General features: G+C 47.3%; 1 protein-coding gene across 1 annotated transcript in view; it reads right to left on the bottom strand.

Annotated features, from left to right (window-relative positions):
• CARPB (Carbonic anhydrase-related protein B) overlaps positions 1-24,153 on the bottom strand; it is a 259,795-nt gene that overhangs the window by 91,469 nt on the left and 144,173 nt on the right. The window contains exon 3 of the mRNA XM_075689676.1: positions 22,290-22,426. Coding sequence (XP_075545791.1) covers positions 22,290-22,426 — 137 coding nt within the window. The remainder of the gene's footprint in view (positions 1-22,289; positions 22,427-24,153) is intronic.

The following is a 24,153-nucleotide window of genomic DNA, read 5'->3' on the forward strand; positions in this document are numbered from 1 at the left end:
GGTACAAACTGTGATGTCACAAACCTACACTTTATATTTTGTAAGGGTATTGATGTCACGCCCCCTGTTACAAGCGAATGTCGTTATCAGTCAGTCTGCGTTTCCCATTGTTAACGACCGCCTTATCATCCATCATGTTGACACGAGACGTGTTTTATGCTTTTCTTTACCAAAACGACCTATGTGGTATAGACTGTATGTGTGATTCAAAGGGATATGTACACATCTTGCTTCAAGTTTAGCCTACGACTGCACTACCTCAGGGATAGGCACACGCAAAGGTTATTTTTGCCCACGGATGCGCTGGTGTGGGGGTATAGTACCAAAATTCAGTGCGTAGGGTCTCCTGAGTGATGGCTCAAGAGTGCGCGCGACGCCCCCAGGCGGTCAAAGTTCTCCCATTTGTTATCTCCCTGTTACAAAACCTACCCTAGTGACTCAGTGGGCATTGCGTTCCGGGGCCGAGTGCGAGGTCGCGGATACGATTCCCGTCTGCAGCTGCTGCATTTCGATGGGGTAGTAAAGATCGTGTACTCAAATTTAGGTGCAGCCACAGGAGGGCAACAGTAATCCTCCTAATCCAGTGTGCAGTTCCGGGAGCTTAAACACCTCAATCTTTTCCCGCTCCATATCGTTGAAGCAGCGCTTACTAATGTTTTTCAGTGCCCTTTTTATTGCCCTCTTAGCCACACAGTAAAAAACAAACAAAAAAGAAACGAAGTTTTCAAGCATCTAGAAATAATTCTTGTTTGTTTCTTGCGATCGTATATACCAGCGAGGAACTATCGAGATAAAGAAAGCGAAAGGTAAACGGGGATCTGGGAAAAACAAGGAGGATTGAAAAGCATGACCCCGTTACGACTGCGCAAAGGGAATAAAAGGGGGAGGTTGAAGCGGCCGATTTCGCCGTGAGATCCGGGACAGCCACCTCATTGTCCGCATATACGTCCTACCGGATTCGGAGGCCACTCTCTGCACCGTACAGAGGGTTTCCGCTGCTGCACTTAGACAGATTGGACCGGGGGCTATCCCCAACGGTGCTGGTTCAGTCACGGTTGCGCTCCTGGCCAAATCCTATCCTCGAGAGGCACACAATATATGCACGGCAGCAGGGGACGATCGCCCGAGAGAAATAGGAGACACAGAGAGACAGGGAGGGCCAGAATAGAGAGAGAGAGCAACAGCGGGCAAAGTGGCTACCCATTAGGATAGCATTGTGATGTAAAAGGGTCGCCGTCGACAAGAAGAGAAATTTAAGCGCCCGTGCTTAAGCGGCTGACTGGCTCTCTAAGCTGCTTCCAGTCTGGTTGCTGCCCAATCACAGTATGGTATACAGGCTCAATACCAGTAAAAGCGGATTCCTTTCGTTATTAGCCTGTCTTGATTCCGGATACGAGTAATGAGCAGAGATCGTGAACGCAAATCTCGCGATGAGAATACAATGGCTTGTCCGGACGAGGATACTTATTCGCAGCAGGTACTTGAGATGCAGCTTGCCGAAAAAACTACAGCAGCTTACGGTAGGCGTGTATAGTGTAGAAACAGAGGAGAATAAACCTTACCTACGTTCTGTTGTAGTTTGTTAACGAAACTACCCCTCAATTCTAAATATTGTAAGGCAGTTTGTCGTGTGCGTATCATGGCCACGCATGCTTATATCGCCTTTCCGTTTCTCTACCACGGTTGCGCTTTAAAACCACGGCGCTGCAAGTTTGCTTTCCTTTCCTTCCCTCTTCTCCGCCCTTAAACTGACTCTCTTAACTACTACACGCAGAGACAAAGAAACAGCACGCGCATGCGATCGCATAGATGAGATGAATACATATATATAGAAAAGCATCAGTCATAGCTCTCGAAGTATAATATAATATAATATAGAATAGCTCTCGAAGATAGCTATTCCGGCGGCTAGCTTCCCACGCTATGCGTGCCGTCCTCGCACCTGTTAAAACTTTTCCTAGACGCTAGAACTATACTATTCCTACGCAACCTTGAGCGATCGGAAAGCGCGTTTTCCACGCCTGGCCGGCGGAGAGGGGGGGCTTCGTTCCGGCCGCGAAGCTCTCCACATCCCCGTAAGGAGCCTGGTGGTGGTCTCGTGCGGACGATGCCCTCTCGGTGAGCGCATATTTCCCCCCTCATCTTTTAAGAGATTCCATACATACAAGCATTTGTCTCGGAAACCAGATTTATTTCAAGGGAATTTTCCACGTCTCAATTATTTCTCTCGTCGTATTCGAGTGCTCATTGCCGTGTTATAGCTTGTTAACGAAGCTTCCCCTCAAGTCTAAATATTGTAAGGCAGTTTGTCGTGTGCGTATCATGGCCACGCATGCTTATATCGCCTTTCCGTTTCTCTACCACGGTTGCGCCTTAAAACCACGGCGCTGCAAGTTTGCTTTCTTTTCCTTCCCTCTTCTCCGCCCTTAAACTGGCTCTCTTAACTACTACACGCAGAGGCAAGAAACAGCGCGCGCTTTAAATCGACTGGCGCGGACAACACCAGCCCCTTTCCACATAAGTATGAGGCTTGGAGCAGGAGCTATCGCGCTTGAAAGTAACCGCTGGCTTGACGAACCAACCGACTGAGCTACCTTTCCGGGCAACATTGAAGGATCACGAGTTCAAATCACATGTTATGTTCCTTTTTTTTTTTAATCGCTTTACGGAAACCCTCCTAAAAAAAATTATAAATCCTCAATTATGTGTGGCCTCACATGTGCAGGTCATAAATACCAGGTTCTCTAGCCGAGTGCCATCCATGCGGTATAACCGAGCTCAGATTGGTCCACCTTGACTGATCAAATAGGGCGCCACTGTAGGTTAAATGAGGCGTACAACTCCTGCGGGACCCGCCGTGGTTGCTCAGTGGTCATGGTGTTAGACTGCTGAGCACGAGGTCGCGGGATCGGACCCCGGCCACGGCGGCCGCATTTCGATGGGGGCGAAATGCGAAAACACCCGTGTACTTAGAATTAGGTGCACGTTAAAGAACCCCAGGTGGTCGAAATTTTCGGAGTCCTCCACTACGGCGTGCATAATCAGAAAGTGGTTTTTGTCACGCAAAACACCATAATTCAATTTTTAATTTAACTCCTGCGGGGACGGTAGAGTATCCGTCTCCAGTGCAAGAGGACCGTGATTCAAATCCCGGTGCCGCGCAATTCTCCTCCGGGAAATACAAAAAAAAAGAAAAAAAAACCCGTGTGTTGAGAAATTGCACAAACAGGCCTGGAGTGCGGCCTGATCCCGGTGACCAGAACCGGTAACGCACTCTGTCACCAAAGCAGGATTGGCCACCCTGGTGCAGTACATGGCCACAACCTCCTATATGAATACAACAATCAAACCCCGGCCCTCAGTCCCCAGCAGCCGCGAAGCAACTGACCACGGCGGCGGTCAGATCTGTAACGCTGCAGAGGGTGCTAAGAATACCTGGCTCCGGACAGGCCGCCATTGGAATCTGAACCTGGCAACGTTTAACGTTAGAACGCTATCTAGTCAGGCGAGTCTAGCAGTATTATTGGAGGAATTAGAGGGTAGTAAATGGGATATAATAGGGCTCAGTGAGGTTAGGAGGACAAAAGAAGCATATACAGTGCTAAAAAGCGGGCATGTACTGTGTTACCGGGGCTTAGCGGAGAGGCGAGAACTAGGAGTCGGATTCCTGATTAATAAGGAAATAGCTGGTAACATACAGGAATTCTATAGCATTAACGAGAGGGTGGCAGGTCTTGTTGTGAAACTTAATAAGAGGTACAAATTGAAGGTGGTACAAGTCTATGCCCCTACATGCAGTCATGATGACCAGGAAGTCGAAAGCTTTTATGAAGACGTGGAATCGGCGATGGGTAAAGTCAAAACAAAATACACTATACTGATGGGCGACTTCAATGCCAGGGTAGGCAAGAAGCAGGCTGGAGACAAGTCAGTGGGGGAATATGGCATAGGCTCTAGGAATAGCAGAGGAGAATTATTAGTAGAGTTTGCAGAACAGAATAATATGCGGATAATGAACACCTTTTTCCGCAAGCGGGTTAGTCGAAAGTGGACGTGGAGGAGCCCGAATGGTGAGACTAGAAATGAAATCGACTTCATACTCTGCGCGAACCCTGGCATCATACAAGATGTAGACGTACTCGGCAAGGTACGCTGCAGTGACCATAGGATGGTAAGAACTCGAATTAGCCTAGACTTGAGGAGGGAACGGAAGAAACTGGTACACAAGAAGCCAATCAATGAATTAGCGGTAAGAGGGAAACTAGAGGAATTCCGGATCAAGCTACAGAACAGGTATTCGGCTTTAACTCAGGAAGAGGACCTTAGTGTTGAAGCAATGAACGACAATCTCATGGGCATTATTAAGGAGTGCGCAATAGAAGTCGGTGGTAACGCCGTTAGACAGGAAACCAGTAAGCTATCGCGGGAGACGAAAGATCTGATCAAGAAACGCCAATGTATGAAAGCCTCTAACCCTACAGCTAGAATAGAACTGGCAGAACTTTCTAAGTTAATCAACAAGCGTAAGACAGCGGACATCAGGAACTATAATATGGATAGAATTGAACATGCTCTCAGTAACGGAGGAAGCCTAAAAACAGTGAAGAAGAAACTAGGAATAGGCAAGAATCAGATGTGTGCGTTAAGAGACAAAGCCGGCAATATCGTTACTAATATGGATGAGATAGTTCAAGTGGCTGAGGAGTTCTATAGAGATTTATACAGTACCAGTGGCACCCACGACGATAGTGGAAGAGAGAATAGCCTAGAGGAATTCGAAATCCCACAGGTAACGCCAGAAGAAGTAAAGAAAGCCTTAGGAGCTATGCAAAGGGGGAAGGCAGCCGGGGAGGATCAGGTAACAGCAGATTTGTTGAAGGATGGTGGTCAGATTGTTCTAGAGAAACTGGCCACCCTGTATACGCAATGCCTCATAACCTCGAGCGTACCGGAATCTTGGAAGAACGCTAACATAATCCTAATCCATAAGAAAGGGGACGCCAAAGACTTGAAAAATTATAGACCGATCAGCTTACTGTCCGTTGCCTACAAAGTATTTACTAAGGTAATAGCAAATAGAATCAGGAACACCTTAGACTTCTGTCAACCAAAGGACCAGGCAGGATTCCGTAAAGGCTACTCAACAATAGACCATATTCACACTATCAATCAAGTGATAGAGAAATGTGCAGAATATAACCAACCGTTATATATAGCTTTCATTGATTACGAGAAAGCGTTTGATTCAGTCGAAACCTCAGCAGTCATGGAGGCATTACGGAATCAGGGTGTAGATGAGCCATATGTAAAGATACTGGAAGATATCTATAGCGGCTCCACAGCCACCGTAGTCCTCCACAAAGAAAGCAACAAAATCCCTATAAAGAAAGGCGTCAGACAGGGAGATACGATATCTCCAATGCTATTCACAGCATGTTTACAGGAGGTATTCAGAGGCCTGGAGTGGGAAGAATTGGGGATAAAAGTTGATGGAGAATACCTTAGCAACTTGCGATTCGCTGATGATATTGCCTTGCTTAGTAACTCAGGAGACCAATTGCAATGCATGCTCACTGACCTGGAGAGGCAAAGCAGAAGGGTGGGTCTGAAAATTAATCTGCAGAAAACTAAAGTAATGTTTAACAGGCTCGGAAGAGAACAGCAGTTTACGATAGGTAGCGAAGCACTGGAACGGATAAGGGACTACATCTACTTAGGGCAGGTAGTGACCACGGATCCGGATCATGAGACTGAAATAACCAGAAGAATAAGAATGGGCTGGGGTGCGTTTGGCAGGCATTCTCAAATCATGAACAGCAGGTTGCCACTATCCCTCAAAAGGAAAGTGTATAACAGCTGTGTGTTACCAGTACTCACATATGGGGCAGAAACCTGGAGACTTACGAAAAGGGTTCTGCTGAAATTGAGGACGACGCAACGAGCTATGGAAAGAAGAATGATGGGTGTGACGTTAAGGGATAAGAAAAGAGCAGATTGGGTGAGGCAACAAACGCGGGTAAACGACATCTTAGTTGAAATCAAGAAAAAGAAATGGGCATGGGCCGGACATGTAATGAGGAGGGAAGATAACCGATGGTCACTAAGGGTTACGGACTGGATTCCAAGGGAAGGGATGCGTAGCAGGGGGCGGCAGAAAGTTAGGTGGGCGGATGACATTAAGACGTTTGCAGGGACAACATGGCCACAATTAGTACATGACCGGGGTAGTTGGAGAAGTATGGGAGAGGCCTTTGCCCTGCAGTGGGCGTAACTAGGCTGATGATGATGATGATGATGACGTTCTGTTGATTGTGTTCATATATGAAATGCATACAGTAAAGTTTGTATGAATGTGAAAGTAATCAAACGGGAATGCATAAGCGCACCTTAACGGTAGGTCATTTCGTCGAAGCTTCGAACCGTGTTTCGCGGCTCAGCTAAACGTAGCGTTAGGACCATGACCTTGACATAGACGTTAATACAGTGCTAATAGGAAGAGCCTGCGAAGTGAAATGTCAAGCCAAGAATGCAGGAGAAACCCTTAGAGTGCACTGGCATATTTTAAACTCTGGCTAAAGTTAGCTGAAACACCCTGTATATATATATATAAGGAAAAGGGAATCGCACTCGAGGACGGCAGAAGACTAGGTGGGGCAATGAAATTAGGAAATGCGCGGACGCTAGTTGGAATCGGTTCCCTTTTGTTCCTCACAGACACGGAGCAGAATTTCTTCAGTAGTTATCAAGCCCATTGAGGTCAGGCGTACTCAACCAGGAAAAGCCGTAACAGGAAGCATGGCCGATAAGAAGACTCGCTGTAAAAAAGCACGCATGACGCTCGATTGAACCGCATGCAGCTGCAGTGTTGAGAAGCACGAGCCATCGGGTCTGCGCAGCTGGACGCACACAGCGACACATCACCGGGACGGTGTAGGCGTTCACTGAACAGTGGGCGATACGAAGGTTCCAACTTTGGCGTCATTATTCCACATCTGCGAAGAAACAGATGCTACGTGTATCGAGAAAAAAGCACATTTGCATACGTACTAAAACGTACGGTGGTTCGAACTTTGCAAATGCTCCGCATGCAGACCGCATGTAACACAGGCCAATGTATTACAGCCTCTGTATACATAACGTTCACGTAATACTAACTAGGCGCTCTACAAAGAGGTGAAAACAAATTATTGATAGGTAGCATTATAAGAGATAATAAAAACAATATTTAAGTAAACATGGACGTGGCTGACAGTGATGCAGCCGACTCACTCCGAGCTCACAACTTCGCAAGAGAAAACGCGGTAATATGGTAATATGCAAAGTACCTCGCATGCACCCAACGTCACGTTGCATGGAATCAAGCGCTCGCAGGGACGAAGGGTAACGCAGTGCGTGTTGGTGAGAAAACTCCCTTGTAAATACGCAGGAACGTGCTACGAAATGGCAAATACTCGACGATTGTTGGCTGGTGTGTGGGTAGACAAGGTCCCAGAAGTGCATATGCTACGAGAGAACTAATGGACGACAACGTCGACGATCATCAGGCCCACGTTTACGGACTGCCTCTGAAATGTGAAGTGTGTTTACAGGTTCGTTATTGACCTGTGCATGGGAGATTGGCTGAATATTGCTGCTCTGAATGTTGCATGCTCTTTCATATGTGTGTAGTACTATCACTTTCATTAGTAGTTTCACTGTGGGGTAGTACTATCCATATTGTAAGATTCCTGCGGTCTAAGGGACTTCACAATAGGCTTCAGGAACGCCGCTCCTTACCGTTCTATAGAGTGCGCGGTTAGCTTGTGCTCGTCACTTTCTCTCCCTATCTTCCCTTCCCCTCTCTTTCTTTTTGTATGCCTCTACTCCTTCCCTCCGTGCGGGGTAGCCAACTAGAGCTACCTCTGGTTAACCACCCTGCCTTTCTATGCATCCTTCCTCCCTCTCTACTATCCACCAGCGTCTACTATAGGTCAGAAACGAGGTTTCTAAAGCTATGCTAGTTGGTTTACGTTCAGCATGGCGACCAGCGTAGACAACGAGATAAGCGAAGCGAACAGGACAGACTCGCTGTCAAGGCACACGCCCTGTTCACTTCATGGCGTTACCGCAGAGCTAAGTACCGAATTGCAGAAAGGAAAACGTGAGGTTAGCGGAAAGAAGAGCAACACTCTTCCCTTCAACTGTACAGCTGTTTGTGCCCTTCTTTGTGCAGGTCCCAAATGCAGCTCTTTAAATCGAAGACAACGCTCAAAATATCCGTGTTTGATTAAAGTTAGTGTGAAGTTACGTATAAATGCGTATCTTGCGTGCAGCCACGCGTCACGTCGTCGCTAACCTGTAACCTAAGCCCATTCTCTAACTGTACGCGTCTCCCATACGAACAGACGTCAAGCCACAACGGCTACTGCCATCGAGCGTGCAAGCAACGTACGAATCTATCTTTCATCTGCCTCCTCGGCTTTTATGACGGAATTGTCCACTTTGCAGACCCAACACTGTGCACCGAATCGAACTACTGAGCAACTCTTCCACACTCCCAGGAACTTCTCGTGGGAATGCCGAAATGCAAGTGGACCACCACGCGCGTGTCGCGGCTCAAACACATTTGACGACTTCGGCGTTTGTAGTTCGGGCCTATACACACAGCGTTCGCGTTTCCCACGTGGTTCTCCTTTTGCAGACCTCACGCTCGACTGAACCTCGAAGAACATTCTCTTGTTCCGCCGACCGTAAAACTTGAGGGAAAAAGGACTTTCTTCACTTACTCCGCCAAGGTGCTGCAAGTTTCAAACTCGAGTCTTAAGCCGCGGAGACTATATGGAGAAGTCGGCCGGGACCCTCTCGAGATGGCACCACTCTCGCGGCGATAGCAAAACAATTGCATCAAACCGTACTCGTGGAGCGAAAGCTTCTGAGAAGGTGTATTTTGCCGCATCCTGGTCGGAGTGGACGTAAGGGTGAGAGAGAGCGTCGAAAAAGAATTGCACTTGCCCCTCTCTCTACTTCCCCTTCCACCCCCTCCATATGTAGAAGACATCAAGCACGTTACACTTTAAAAAAAAAGAAAGAATGAAACGAGAGAGAGAGAGAGAGAGAGAGAGAGAGAGAGACAGACCTTTTCTTCCCTTTGGGTCTTAGTTGGGTTTTCTCTGCGTTCACACGCTGTTGACATCTTTTCAAAGCCTCCTTCACCAAGTTCCTTTGCTACAACACCAACAAAACTTTCCTTTTAAAAGATTAGGTTCTTCGCAGTTGAGCCGCACAGCTGACGCTCTCGTGTCATCTCAGAAGAGTCCCACGAACCCTGCGTTTTCATACATTGACGTTTCCGGCGGAAGAGGAGATGCATTACTGGTATACCGAGATTACCGAAAAAAGGCGACTTCATGCCTACGGGCAGGAGATAAACGAACGCCGATGGTGTGAAGCCGCGTCGGGAGCAACGCTGCTGTCCATGTTGACAGCAGCAGAGGCGGTATTATGTTCAGAAGAAGCCGGCTGCGAAAGTGCGTGTTTACTTTGCGTCAATCCAATCACTCCTGCCGTTTAGCGCCACATTCGTCTTATTGTTCCGCAGTAAAGTGCGACAAAGAGATACTTTGCATGATTTGAGATCAATTCCCTGGAAATATCGAAGTGTTTGCGGTGACTCTTTGTCCAGTTAATCGTTTCAAGCAGCTCTACTCTTTTCGAATGCATTTCGTCGCTGGAGATCATTCTGTGGCTCTCTGGATCCGAGAAAACCTCTCTCTAGAATTTCGCAAATTGTACGAAGCCTTCGCTCGCCTCCACAACAGCTTCACCCGTTCAGCGCTGTGGTCATACGGCAAGGCCGGCGTGAAGTCGAGGTCGCTGATGACTTTTGCAAATTACTCGTGAGCTCCTCGAACGATATACCAACCCATTCACGACTGACTTTCCCGTCATCTAGTGATCACCGTCTGGACGCGCCTTTTACTATGCACGAGCTCGACGCTGCGATATCTTCTTCCCGCCGATCAACTTGTCCAGGACTAGACGGAATTACATACTCCGCGATTTGTCATCTTGGAGTAGAAGCTCGAGAAATTCTCCTGGCGCTCTACAATTCTACGTGGGACACAGCAACTGTGCCTAATCACTGGAAGTGCAGTCGTCTTGTGGCTTTGCTAAAACCTGGGAAATGCCCACATGATCTCTCACATTATCGGCCAATAGCCTTGGCAAGCTGTGTCGGTAAAGTGATGGAGCGGATGTTACTGAGCAGACTGGAATGGCTACTCGAGAAAAGTGGTGGACTTCCTGATTTCATCAATGGATTCAGAAGAGGCCGATCATCCATTGACGGTGTGATCGACCTAGTATCTTCTGTTCAACAGGAAAAGAGACGCCGTCGTCTGGTATGCGCAATATTTCTGGACATCAAAAGTGCCTACGACAATGTCTTCCACCATTCGATTCTTCAGACGCTTGAGGATATTGGTGTTGGTGGCCGGATGTATGCATGGCTGCAGAGTTACCTCAGTGGCCGCACCATTTTCATGTCCACTTCGGATGGCGAGACTGATAGACATGAAGTTTGCAGGGGTGTTCCGCAGGGTGGTGTCCTTAGCCCAGTATTGTTCAATATGATACTGGTGGGCCTTGCAGACGAGCTACCTGAAACAGCGCGTATCAGTACGTACGCGGATGATATCTGTATTTGGTCATCCGGGGTCACACGTCCACAAGTGCGAGCAAGGCTTCAACGTGCGGTTACCATAACGGCGAAGTACTTGCGCCGTAGAGGCCTGCAACTCTCAGCAACTAAGTGTGCAGTCATGGCATTTACGCGCAAATCGATGTCAAATTATCCAATCTTTGTCGACGGAACGGCGCTTCCTTTAGTCACCCACCACAGATTTCTTGGCGTGATAATAGACCGCAGTCTTTCTTGGACCAAACATGTTACTGCGCTTAGGGCTAAACTGACTAACTTCATACACGTTCTTCGTGTAATATCAGGACTGAGATGGGGCCCCTCTGAGCGAAGTTTGCTCCAAGTGTACCAGGCACTTTTTGTGGGCTACATACGCTACAGCATGCCTGTGTTATCTAACATGGGGTAATCTTGTATACGCACGCTGGAGAGCCTTCAGGCTCAAGCACTACGGATATGTCTTGGCTTGCCACGCTGCACGTCAACTAAGGGCACAATAGCGGAAGCACGGGCTTGTCCTATCGACATATACAGGTCTTGTGAACCTGTGCGAACCTATCTTCGCCTGCTAACCAGACACTCACACCATCCACTGTCAACGCTTCCAAGCATCAACCTTGACTGTGCTTTTTCTAAAGCTATTGCATGTCACGCAAGCATTGTATCTGCAAGATTCCAGGCAACCGACATCCCCGCGACACCTCCATGGACATTGCCAAGACCACTAGTGAGGCTTCAGATACCAGGAATTAGGAAGAAATCTCACGTTTCCTCCATTGGCTTGAAGCAGCTCACCCTGTCCCATATATTTACTTTATATAGTGGGACTGTACAAGTATATACCGATGGTTTGGTCACGCCATCTGCCACAACGGCCGCATTTGTCATCCCACAACTTGGAATTACTCAACGATTTCGATTAGACCACCAATCGACATCTACGGCTGCGGAACTTGCGGGAATACGGGAGGCTGTCCGTTTTATGAGAACGCAGACACCCCATAAATGGACAATATTGTGCGATGCCAAATCAGCGCTACAGGCGCTAAAATACTTTTTAAACAAAGGACCATACTATCTGCTCGTGCTGGAAATCGTCGAACTTTATCACAGTGCCGAGTTAAGTGGCCACGTGATCACCTTTCAATGGGTGCCTAGCCATTGTGGTGTTTTTGGTAATGAACTCGCTGACAGTGAGGCAAGATCGGCCTCCTCTTCCTCTGATGAAGTACGGATTGCCTACTCGCGACCTGACACCAACTCCATGATCAAGGCACTCATGCAGGACCTTACAAAGGCTTACAGAGCCCACTCTGATAACATTCACAGACGTCTACATATGATTGACCCAGACAGTAAATTCTGTTTGCCCCCGAAGCTTACACGGAGCAAAACATCATTGCTACACAGGATTCGGCTCGGCGTTGCTTTCACCCGTCGCTACGCACACCTCATCGGCCAATCGAACAGCCCTGATTGTGTACACTGCCAGATGCCCGAAACACTGCAACACGTACTGTGCGACTGCCCAGCATATATGCTGGAGCGAAGGACGTTAGACAGTTTCTTAGCCAGTGTTGGCAGGCAACTACTGTCGGAGGAAGCTATCCTCGGCCCATGGCCTGACACTGCAATTTCAATGCGTGCAACAAAAGTATTGTTGGAGTTTCTGCAGGACACCAAGCTCGACGAGCGGCTCTAGCGAGGCAACTGTCTCATGTACATAAGCACTCACCACTTCTCTTATCATCATCATCCATTCCAATACTTTCACTCCCCTTCCCTCTTCCCCAGTGCAGAGTAACAGACTAGAGCGCACTAGCTCAGGTCGACCTCTCTGTCTTTCCTATCAATAAATTCTATTCATTCATTCATTCGTCGAATCGTGCTCGGATGATAGCGCATTGTATTTGAAGATATAGAATGCAGAAAAAAGAAAAGCTTTCGAACCGAAGGCGGCCCCAGGATTTTTCATTGAAACTGTTTATAAGTCTACACTAATACCTTCGTAAGGAAAAGGAAGTCCTTTGGTGTAAGATAGAGCATAAAGAAACTTTGCAAGAACGGCGTACATCCACATGCTAAAAAGAAAAAAAAATACAGAAACACAGACTTAAATGTACGAGAAGTCACGTATGACACGTATAACGCACGTAGCTGAAAACACGAACAACCACGAAACACATCTACAATAAGCAATGGGAAACAGCTACATGCTCTATGCCAAATGGGTCCTCATCTGATACAACACAGAAGGCATCTTCACTTAAATAATTTTATTTATTCACTGTGCATTGCAATATATATATATATATATATATATATATATATATATATATATATATATATATATATATACACGTGTGTGTGTGTGTGTGTGTGTGTGTGTGTGTGTGTGTGTGTGTGTGTGTGTGTGTGTGTGTGTGTGTGTGTGTGTGTCGTGCGAAACGAACTTATGTATTTTGTACTGCGAAGTTGCGGTGGCTGATCTCAAGGACAATACTACAAAACAGGACGCAAACGTCCGTTCCACTCCTTCGTCCTCCTCAGCCGATGTCTCGTGAAGAGCACAAAGAATTCAGGCTCCCGACGCACGGCTGATTACGATTCAGCTTGCTCTCTTTCTCTCACTCTACGATCATATTCGCCAATTTTTAGCTGCTAAGCTCAAAGTCGCGGGCCCGAGTCCGGCCACCGCTGCCGCATTTTCACTAGAGCGAAATGACAAAATGCTCGTGTACTTAGATTTATGTCCACGTAAAACAACCGCACGGGATCAAAATTAATACGGAGTTCTCCACTACGAGGAGCCTTATAATCGCATCGTGGTTTTGGCATGTAAAACTCCAGAATTACTTTTTTAAGTACAGTTTGTCATTTTCTCCTTCTGGCGTAGCCGTATTTCGGTAAAACATGCATGTTTGAGTTTATGCTGCTTAAATATTTATATATATTGGTGTTTTCTGCTTGCACTGTATATAGCTTGAAACTTTGGATAGTATATGAATGCGTTAAGTTTGGCTTTGGACATAGAAACTTCATTAGCCGCCGTACTTCACAGCGGCACACTGATATAGGAGAGAGGCCATAATGCTAGCTACGGCAGGACAAACTGCGCTACAAACCAGTAGGTTGCAACAGAGCGTGATGTATTCAGGGTGTCTACCAACCGGGAAAACCGGGAATTCTCAGCGATTTTGAGTAGTCCGGAAAAACTCAGAGAAATTTCAGGGAATTAGTGCCTCTATCAGGGAAAATTAGCTGTAATTTTATTGAAAGGGTCGAAAGTCGCGGTAATGCTGGCTCGGGTAACAGTCACGAATCGTAATGAATCGTCTTTGACGTCGTGTCGTCGGCTGGAGGAGTTGCCAGTGTACAGTCAACGACTGACTTTCCGGATTCCCGATAATTTCGGACTGCTTCGCGGCATCACCACGTACCCCATAGAGTCAATGTATCAGAACCTTTGAAACTTCTGACTCAAGAACTCTTCGCCGTCAGATTTTCCGGACGTTTTGCCGTGACCGCAGGTTCTAAACGGTATTAATCAAAGCCACCACCGCTGCCATTTTGATTACCTCGCCACCTCGATCCGGCGTTCTCGCACGCAGATCCTTTGGCAGCCGTAGCCACCACTGCGGCGACGTTCGCTATGCAGCGTCTTCAATGGGGTGCCATGTTTTTTATTGAGAGAATTCACTGCTGTCAACAATGGCACGAACTCCGCATTTGCGGTCCTAGCGATTGGCTTAGAGCCTTGGAAAGCACGATGCGTTGTATAATGCCGGTTCCCGAAAGTCATCTTCGCCTCTGTACTGAAATGTTACGTGGTGAAGCATACGCAAAAATATTGCAGTGAAGCATAACAAGCGTGGGAAGGGGCTACTGCCACGGGACACAGTATGTATTCCTTAATTATACACGCGTGCACCCGGTATTTCCTGTCACAGTACGAGCACCGATATGCCTAATACGTGTATTGACAGGCCTTCAGGGTGTTTTCGAATGTGCCTGTGGCGGTTTGAGCCCTTAAGGCCAGCAAATGACATGCATTTATTTTTTCCAATTGGCCGATCTTTTGGACGTTTTCGAGCCCCCTAGTGAGTTAGAAAAATCGTGCGTGGACTGTGCAACTGACCAAGAAGATGCTTAAAATGGTCTGTGGGACGAAGGAGCGGCGGAAGGAGGACAAGAACAAAAAGGACCTACGCATTGAGGAACGAACGGGAAAGGAAGCGTGCTGCCGCCGTTTTGAAGGAGCTTGAGCTCAAAAGACAAACTGTTGGCTGATGCCGAGATGCATTCCTCATCCAAACCAAAATAAGCTCTTTAAAGCAGTGAAACACAACACTAAGACGTCGTGCGCGGGCTGAATGTCAGGAATGTTGAGGTTGACTTACGAGCTGTTGAGAGAGAATCTCAATTGTGACAAAGTTCGGGCCTCATACAACTGAGCTTGCTGTCAGTTTATAGAAATAGCTCATATTAGAAAATATTTCCTCCTGTATGCATCTCCTTCTTATTCGTATTTGAGTGTGTCCGACTCGATTTCAATCTTTTTTTCGAAGACATTTTATTTGCTGTGCATTTTACTAACCCCTCCCTTCTGTTCTCTTCTTGAATAACATAAACACTACTCCTTAGTATTCAAATTGGATTAAGTCGTATTTTTTAAATTTTCTTCATATGTTTACTAGAGAGTGACAGCATCGGGCGATGTGGTTTCAGCCTGTCTTGACATAAAACATAGTTCTGCATCATTCAGGGAATTTCGCAAAGGCACTCAGGGAAAATCTGGAAAACTAAGGGAATTAGGAAATGCCAACTTGGTAGACACCCTGGTATTATAGCGTATTAGAATAATACGAACGGCAGTGATCAGGTCGTTCCTAACTATTTCTTGTTTTTGTATTTTCAAACTTAACACGACGAACGAACGCACGTGATTAGCTCAATCCATCTCCCCCTTTCTTTTTCGTGGGTCGACTGCTTCCTAAAGGTTATCTGTCCGGTTCAGACGGCGCCTTGTTCCCCAACCAACCAAGAGAAAAAGCGCATATAGTTTTTTCTTCAAAGCGTTACAACGTCACAACTAAACACCATATCTAAGACAGCCGCAGAAGAGAGAGTGAAGGCAAACCTATAGCAAGACTGGCGTATTTCATTTTTTTTTCTTTCTCTAGCGCGCCTCGAGCGTATCATAAATAGCGAATGAAGCAAAACTTCGCACTTGATACGTCTCACGATCACCTCGGCTCCTAAGGAATAAAAAAAGAAAGCTGTGACCTCATGAATACGAAGAAAAAAGCATGCAACTGAATTTCATTTCTTCCCGGAAGAAAATCAGATATTCTTCTTCGCTCATCATCCCTTTCAATGAGGCGGGGGTTAATTAATTCAAATCGGCCCAGCTCTCAAACCCGGGTGAGCATTTACACGCAAACTAAGCGGTCGCCCTTCCAGATTCGCCAGCTTCTATGCATCACAGGCTCTGGTTCGAGGCACCAAAGAGTGGATCCATTCAGATAGCCGCATATTGCCGCACGAGCAGCCGAAGCACACAAGCGCACCTCAGCAGGCATTGCTTGATGGGTGGAGTGGGGTGGGAGAACTGAGGGGAGGGGGTAAAAGGACAGCCGTTTTCTTCTCAAAAGATAGCAGATCGGGCGGGAGCGTTTCCACTGGGGCACACTGTACAAAAGGCAAGATAAGAAGACGGTGAAAGGTAGGGTGGAGACGGCGTCGCACGGGCTGTAAGTTGGGGCAGGTTGGTTGGTTTCAGGCGTTCCCTCCCCTGCTATTTTTCTCCTTTTTTTCTCACTCGTCTTTTTTCTTTGTCTCTAGCTTGCTGTTGCTGAAAGGCAGCCCCCGTGTTCGAGCTCCCTCGCAAGGCACGTATCATTGGGCGATAGGGGACGAAAAAGGAACCTTTGTTCGCGAACTCAGTGGCGTAATGCATCTTGAACGAGCGATCGGGGAACATGCATTATGAATGAGGAAGCATCGGGAACAAAATTGGGGAGAAGGGAGACGCCGCAACCATCCTCCCTACCCCAATCCCTGTCCTTATTTCTTTTTCCTCGCTGTCTCCCCTTTAGTTCCATATAACGTTGCGTGTAAGATCGGCGTTCGCGGTGTATAGGGTGCAAGCCAGTGTAAATAAAAGGCGGGGGGAAACGGGTCGAGGTCGAGAGGCGAGTTGCGATGTAAGGCGGCTGTTTGGAAATCGGAGAGAACGCGAGGCGCTCCTGTCAAGAAGCGCAACCCTCCCCCCACCCCACCCCTGTTTGCGGCAACTGCTTTTGAACACCATACTTGCACCGTCGCGCGGAGGCAACGAAGAGAACCCACCTCTCTCTCTCTCTCTCTCTCTCTCTCTCTCTCTCTCTCTCTCTGTAAACTCTCTTCACGTCATCAGCATCCCTCCGCGTCGGGTAACGGACGTGAATCTGGATCGGAAGAGCAGAGTAGGCTATGGTTCCATGACCGAATAATACGGTGGCCCCGTTCGAGTTTGCGTGAGCTCTGAGTAACCCCTAATAGGCGGCTGCTTCGTGCAGCAAGCACTCAGAGGGGACGTCAACGTCGCGCGCTATGACGCGCGCGAGTGCCAGTCTTTGCATCAGCGCTTGGACGCGCCCAGATGCACGGCAACAAGAGAACACGCTTTCCTTTTCTTTTTTATTTATGCCATTCCATTGTCCGTATGCTTGCACTATGAGCAGTACTGTGAGAGCGATGTTGATATGTGTGCTTTTTTTATCACCTGAAATAATTTACCGAGCACTTGGACCTATCACCAGTGCGGGTAGCAAATCGAATGTTCAGCTATGGCAGTGCCGGTAATTTCACTAGCTCCTCGACTTAGTCTAATACTTGTTATACTATTTACTTTTAACTTTGTACTTTGTGCTTTTAAACCTGTATAGCCGATAGCTTAAACATTGTGGCACGTGCGTTTTACAGCGAAACTGTATATGAGTAGCCGATTCGTCCATCCGTCCGTCTGTCGCCTGTATGCCGAAAACTCCGGCGCAATCCCATGTGCACGCTATAAAAAAAATAAGAGAGCAAGGCGCGCGATTGGCCGCGCCAGTAGTGACGTCGTTGCTCTCCGTCGCAGGCGAGTGCGCGCGCAGCAGTTTCACTCCGGCTCCGAAGTGGTAGGCCATGCGCCATACGCACTCCGAGGAGCAGGCAGCTTTCGATCACCAAGGCCGGGAGCAGAACCGGGAACGAGCTCGTCTACGCCATGCCGATGCTGCAGCCCAGGCACAAGAACAGGCTCGTGCAGCCGAGCGCAAGCCGCAACTGCGTACCGAGGATCCGGTACGCAAATGACCAAGCTGCCGTTTAATGAACCTCCGGTATTAGAGAGAGAGAATTTATTTGAAAGAAGGTAGAGAGGCCAGCTTTAGCTAACGTGCTCTAGCCTGCTACTCTGCACAGGGACAGGGGGAACGGGGACATCAAGGTTTGATGAGTGATCATAATGACATAGAAAGAGGGATGCACAAAGGTGAAAGCAATTTCAACATTCTGATGATAAAAAATCAGAAATATCATGGTTAACCCAGTGATAGACACCGGGGCCGCATGTTTCAGCTTCACTAGTTAACCATATCTGTACGGAGTGCCTGGGGGATGATATTTTTTTCCGTAGCGATTTGTATCTGTTTCCAAGATTAGTGCCTAAAATAGCCCCCCCTTTCGAATTCACTCTGCATTAGTTTACTGTCTGAAGATATACTTCCCCTTAGCGAACTGATCGTGAACGTTGATATTGTGTCCGTGTTTTCAAGTATGGTTTTCGGACACCTGGGTCCTAAATGTAAAACAAAGAAAGAAAACACGTAAAATAGCTTTCTGCAAGCACGAAGGGAACTCTGATTTCAACTACATATCGATCATTCATCTGTTCATTCACGCGATGACGAACCGCCACGGCAAAATCAACGAAAACAAATCGATGTGATACGGAACAGATTCCAGCGTCGTGTACGTGACACGCGAATACACATCACGTGACCACTAAAATGAGAAGAAAAAGAATAGAAAGAAAACGAACAATCGAATACGACCATTCGCTGAACGCTTGTGACAAGAAGTAAAGAATAAATAACGTCAGAGCGTGCGAGCTGACAGTTGACACGATGGTGAAAATCTACAAATGTCGTGATGCGAGATGGTTCAACCGTCGGCGCTCGAACATTGCACGATAACACACGTGCGCCCGCGTTATCGGTGAAACCTGGCACTCGTGCCGGGGACTCAGTTTCATACAGCGCTGTGTTACGGGGCCCGATCGCTTATCTTGTGTTTGCGTGCACAGTGTGTGCTCACATTTTCCCGACCCTGGCGCGCCACTGACCGATCTCCGATGCCGCTCATTGGTGCGATCACCAGGGCAAATAATATATCTCGGGATGTTTCAAAGTTTTTCGAGCTGTCAGGACATGAGTGAGAGCCTTAGCGGAAAAGGCAAGATCTAGGGATATAGGGAAGAATGTCCACAATAAAAAAGAAAAGAAAAAAAAGAGGCGTAAATTTTCATTCCGCTGTTTTAAGTCGACCGCGTAGCTCGCTGTAGCGCCTTAATATATGGCGGCGTCTGCGAACGTGATCAACCTGCGCGGCCGCACACGCAAAACTGCGATCGCTCACTTGAGTTCGCCCGAATGAAACGTCTCCCAACTCTGGCCACGAACGCATTAGGCGCGAGGAGAAAAGAAAGATACCATAGCTATGTAAACAAAAGTTACACATTTGTTTTAGGGTCTCAATAAAATATGTCAATTGTTTTCTTTTTTCTCTTGACTTTGCTTCACACGGAGACAAGCCATGTTGCACGCACATCTTACGGAAAAGGAGCCTGACCACACTTCTCCTTTCCTTGATGTTCTTTGAAGAAAGAACCCGACCGCAATTTTTTCTGGATTTGTTGGGCGCGCACACAATGGAGAAATGCAGTAAAGAGATCACGTAGAATATCTAAGCTTTCGTGTATCGAGAGCCCTTTCCTTCTTTTGTTTTCTTTTTGTAAAAGATTTAGTATAAGGTGTCATGGTACCTGTATTAAGTTAGATTCTCGCGGCAAAGTTATTAAGCATATAGGCGTGAAAGCTGACTACATGCGAGAAGTTAGCCATTATTTAAAACGGCTAGACTGTTTCTGTAATTAGCAACAGTACCAGTTTATTCGTGTAACGAGTTCTTTATGTACGAATTTCTTTGTGCAACTGGGGAAAACATGGGGAAGGCGGGAAACGCAAATTCAAGAGGATGAGCAAAACGAGAACAAGGTGAAAGCAGGAGCCAACGTTTCGACAAGTGGACTTGTCTTCTTCAAGGCGGCCTTGAAGGAGACAAGTCCACTTGTCGAAACGTCGGCTCCTGCTTTCACCTTCTTCTCGTTTTGTGCAACCGGTTTCTTTATGCAACGAGTGGTTCACGGGAGTGACGGCAGAGAGATGGTGCACACGCTTGGCGCATCCCTTGTTAGGGCGATATTGGCCTCTTTGCGGTCACCTATTTATCTATTTCCACGGAGCCACTTATTTTCGAAATAATATTCCAACTCTGACCAGTTCCAGGGAACCCGGTGCCCCGTGATATGGTGAATACTTGGTGGTATCTGGAACCTACCTCTAGGTTTAACCGATGTTTTAGAAAAAAGAAAGAATCATTATCCTTATAGTCGTGCCGAAGATACCCGCGCAGTAGCCGGCAGGGGTCGTTGATGGGCTAAAACGCGACTGCCCTGCCGCTTCGCTCAGTACATACCGGATATCCCACCTAATTAGAGCCAAACTTGAAAAATATGCAGGTGTCACGTAGCCGGACGGAACCAAGGTAGTGTTGTTTGCCGTCGCTTGGAGACACTCAGAATATTTTTGCATTCCGCCTAATTACATAAGTAGTCTTAATTAATTTAAAAACTTCTCAAACATTATAATTAGATTAGTAGTGTTAATGAGAACGTTGTAGAGCAACATGAAAAACTCCCGATATAGCTTTCTGTTGCTCAATACGCGCTACATAAAAGCATTTTTCCGAGCGTAAAAAAATCCCGCGAATGCACGCAAAATTGCCGCGCGACTTTCCGTTCGAGGCAGTTTGCGTGTATTCGCAGGCTTCTTTGACGTTTCGAAACTGCCTGATGAGTTATGAGGGACGTGATAGCGGGGGGCTCTGGATTAAATTAGAGCCCCTGGGTTTCTCTAAGGAGTTTTTAGGTGTCCGGTATTCCGGCAAAAGAGGGTCGATTTGGGCGGATTGCCGGGTGAGCGGGGGCTAAACGTAGAGAGAGATGAAGAGGAAAGGCAGAGAGGTTAACCAGATATTAGTCTCCGGTTTGCTGCCTTACACTGGCGTTGGGAGATAGGGGTTAGAAAGAAGACAGAGAGGAAAGGGTTAAACACATTTAAAAATAAAAACAAATTCACACATACAGACGCACACGAAGGGCGTAAGCACAAGCGGCTGAAGCACACATACGGGCGGCCACCTGGTGGCTCAGGGCTTAACCAGACAAATACAGAGCTTGTATCTCAGTTAACAAGCGTAAGCTGATTCGCTGCTGGTGTAAGTTTTTGGCAGCCACGATTACGCCGCTCCTGAAAATTAGGTAGATGGGACTTAAGTAGATGGCGCTTTTGTGGCCGCAGACCAATTGATTATAATACGTTGTTACTGATAATTCGTTTCGGTGTAAAATGTTTGTGGGTAATACTGTAGTTATTGTTCGTGGCTGGGCGTTCCATACACAAAGCGTACCTATGTTTCACGTTTTCCTGCCATCGCCGAGGGCCCTGGCACTGCGAAGCGGCAAACCACATGCTTCAGGTGCTCCCCGCTGAAGCATGTGGTGAAGCACGGGCCAACCGCTGAAGACAAAAATCTCATCTTCGCTATAACAAACTTCGTAACGGCCATAATGACCCCGTTTTAGAGGAAGTCTACGAGGCGGTTAAGTGGCTTAAAGCACGTCATCCACTATAGTATCTATGCAAAGGCCCATTTAGAAACAAGATGGCCCAGCGAAAAAGCCCCCAGATTTCTCTGCCCGTACGAGCCTCCCTACAAGGAACCACTCCCTTCATAGCGTCGGAGTGGATTCAGTGATTTTTGTCAGCAAGCTGTATGGTGCGTACGGCCGAAGGATTCTCATACGGCTGAAGCCGCACAACGAATGCGACATTATACCAATCATGCGGGTTTAAACCGCAGCATCTCGATTTCTCGACCGACAAACGAGCGATAGAAGCTTGCGAATGTGAGAAGCAGTATTCTTTTTGAAAGAACTACTGTGTCGGGTTGAGTGCGCTCGAATAGTAAAGCTGCTCACTGTATAGTGTCACCTGTTTTGCGGGGCTGCCGAGAAGTTATTCATTTTTCTTTAACATCGATGAGTAAATGACTATAATGCACGTGAAAAAACTACATAGTATAGCTGTATGACACGCTGAACACTTCGCAAGAGTGTTAGCATTCTGTCATGACGCACGATATTGAAAGCATGGTTGTGTTACATCTCAAGGTGGCGGCACCCAGTTACCCGTATAAACAAAACAAAAATCAGCCTGTAACCAATATGTACTTTCGCACTCACTCTGCTGGGGTCGACTTGCAGGGGCTTTAAGTGGGGGTCGAAGAGCAGCGTGTTTGGGTTCAGGTCGACGGGGCTCTGACGTCGACCCTTGCTGCACAGGTTCCAGTCTGGGTTCAGCAGGCCCCAGAAGTCGGGACCTACGCACATGGAAAGAAACGCACATCGGTCAGAGGCGAGCTCCCGTCGTAGAATACGCACACACCTCAAGCGTCTGTCTATGGAGCACTGATCGCTGCGGTGCGATGCCAGGAAATCAATGTATGTGCGTTTATGGGTAGCTTGTGTGAAAATACTTTTGTGCAATGGAAGCCATGGGCGATGCGCGGGCTACACGCAGTATTTAAACCGGCGTACCGTGAGCGCATGTAGCAGAACGTTGCTCTCAATGCGCAGTGCTCTAGACAGAGATGTCAACGCCTCTCGTGCACTGTCAACCCTCGCGCACTGCTGCGTTTTATTTGTACTACGAAAATGCGCGGAACAACTCCGATCAATTCAGAGTGGTTACGCAAAGTGCATCTGTAGTTTTTTGACACGATTACCTTGATGGATTGATAATGGTTAGTGACGCTGTAAGTAGCATTACTACTACAGAGGTCTTGCCTTTCTGCAACGCACTTTATAATACACATTTTCATGCACTGAAAGCGCCCATAATATTACGTCCAGGGTTCTAGACTCGTGCGCTACCGGCGGTGGCGCTGCGAACGGCAGCGCCCCCCCCCCCCCCCCCCTCGCACCCGCTTCCTCCCAACCCCCTTTTTTGTCCAATGTGCTTGGCGCTGCAGCAAATCCGCACTTCTCAATTTCCGTATTTCAGTTCGAAGTAAGTATGACGCTTTTACAGAACAAAGTATATTTAAAGCGGCGATCTAAGCTAAGGTTGTCGTCTGTTGTTATAGCACTAATTATCACCGCTGAACGAGCCTCGCCCGCGAATTGTGCTCGCCTCCTCTGGTAGAAGCAAAGAAGTAGAGCGTTGCGCTCTGCCAAATAACATGCACGAGGCGAGCTGTGTCACGGTGTAAGTAACCAAATGTAACTAAAATGTTTCTTGCGAAGATAAGCACCGCAGCACAAGACTACGTAACTTTGTTTTGCCCACTAATTTTGTCCGCTCTTCTATCAGACGGTCAAGAGCGCATTTTTGCGTCAATGCATCTAAAGAAGTGCTCGTACCAACTCACCGAAGTGACCTCCTCGTTTCCTGAGAATCGCATCAAACGTCTTTCGTGATGGAATGAAAAAAAAATGAATGATGGAAATAGATTGAATGTGTGCGGCCAACGGAGCGGGTGAACGAACGCGCAGCACCCGCTGGCACACAAACACAGTATACTGCAGCGCGTACGTAGTAGCTGAAGGCCAGATGCTGCCGTTCATCGTCGAAAAAGGGCCGACATATTATTAAGAATGTCCCAAGACAATGGAACCACACCGACGACACAAACCAATGCCACACTCGCACATTTATGTTCTGAACACTAGCAGACGACGGTAGGAGCAATCCGCACTAAGCGTGTTGGCGACAGTGACACCGCTCAATATTTCGCAGGAAATATAGCGTCCTGGAACATTCCGTATTCCGGGTGTCCCATGTAGCTTGAGCCAAAGTTTAAGATATGCAAATGCCACATAGCTGTACAGAAAAAAGGTAGTGTTGTTTGGCGTCGCTTGGAGATACTCAGATTATATTTGCATTCCGCCTAATTACATAAGTAGTCCTATTTAATCAATGAACTCCTCAAACCTTATAGTTGGATATAAAGTGTAAGTGAGAAAATCGTAGAGCAGCATGAGAAACTCCCGATACAGCTTTCTGTTGCTCAATGCGTGCAATATACATAAATATGTTTTCCCAAGC

Source organism: Dermacentor variabilis, chromosome 4 (genome assembly GCF_050947875.1).
Source record: "Dermacentor variabilis isolate Ectoservices chromosome 4, ASM5094787v1, whole genome shotgun sequence".
In the NCBI taxonomy this organism is placed as follows: domain Eukaryota; kingdom Metazoa; phylum Arthropoda; class Arachnida; order Ixodida; family Ixodidae; genus Dermacentor; species Dermacentor variabilis.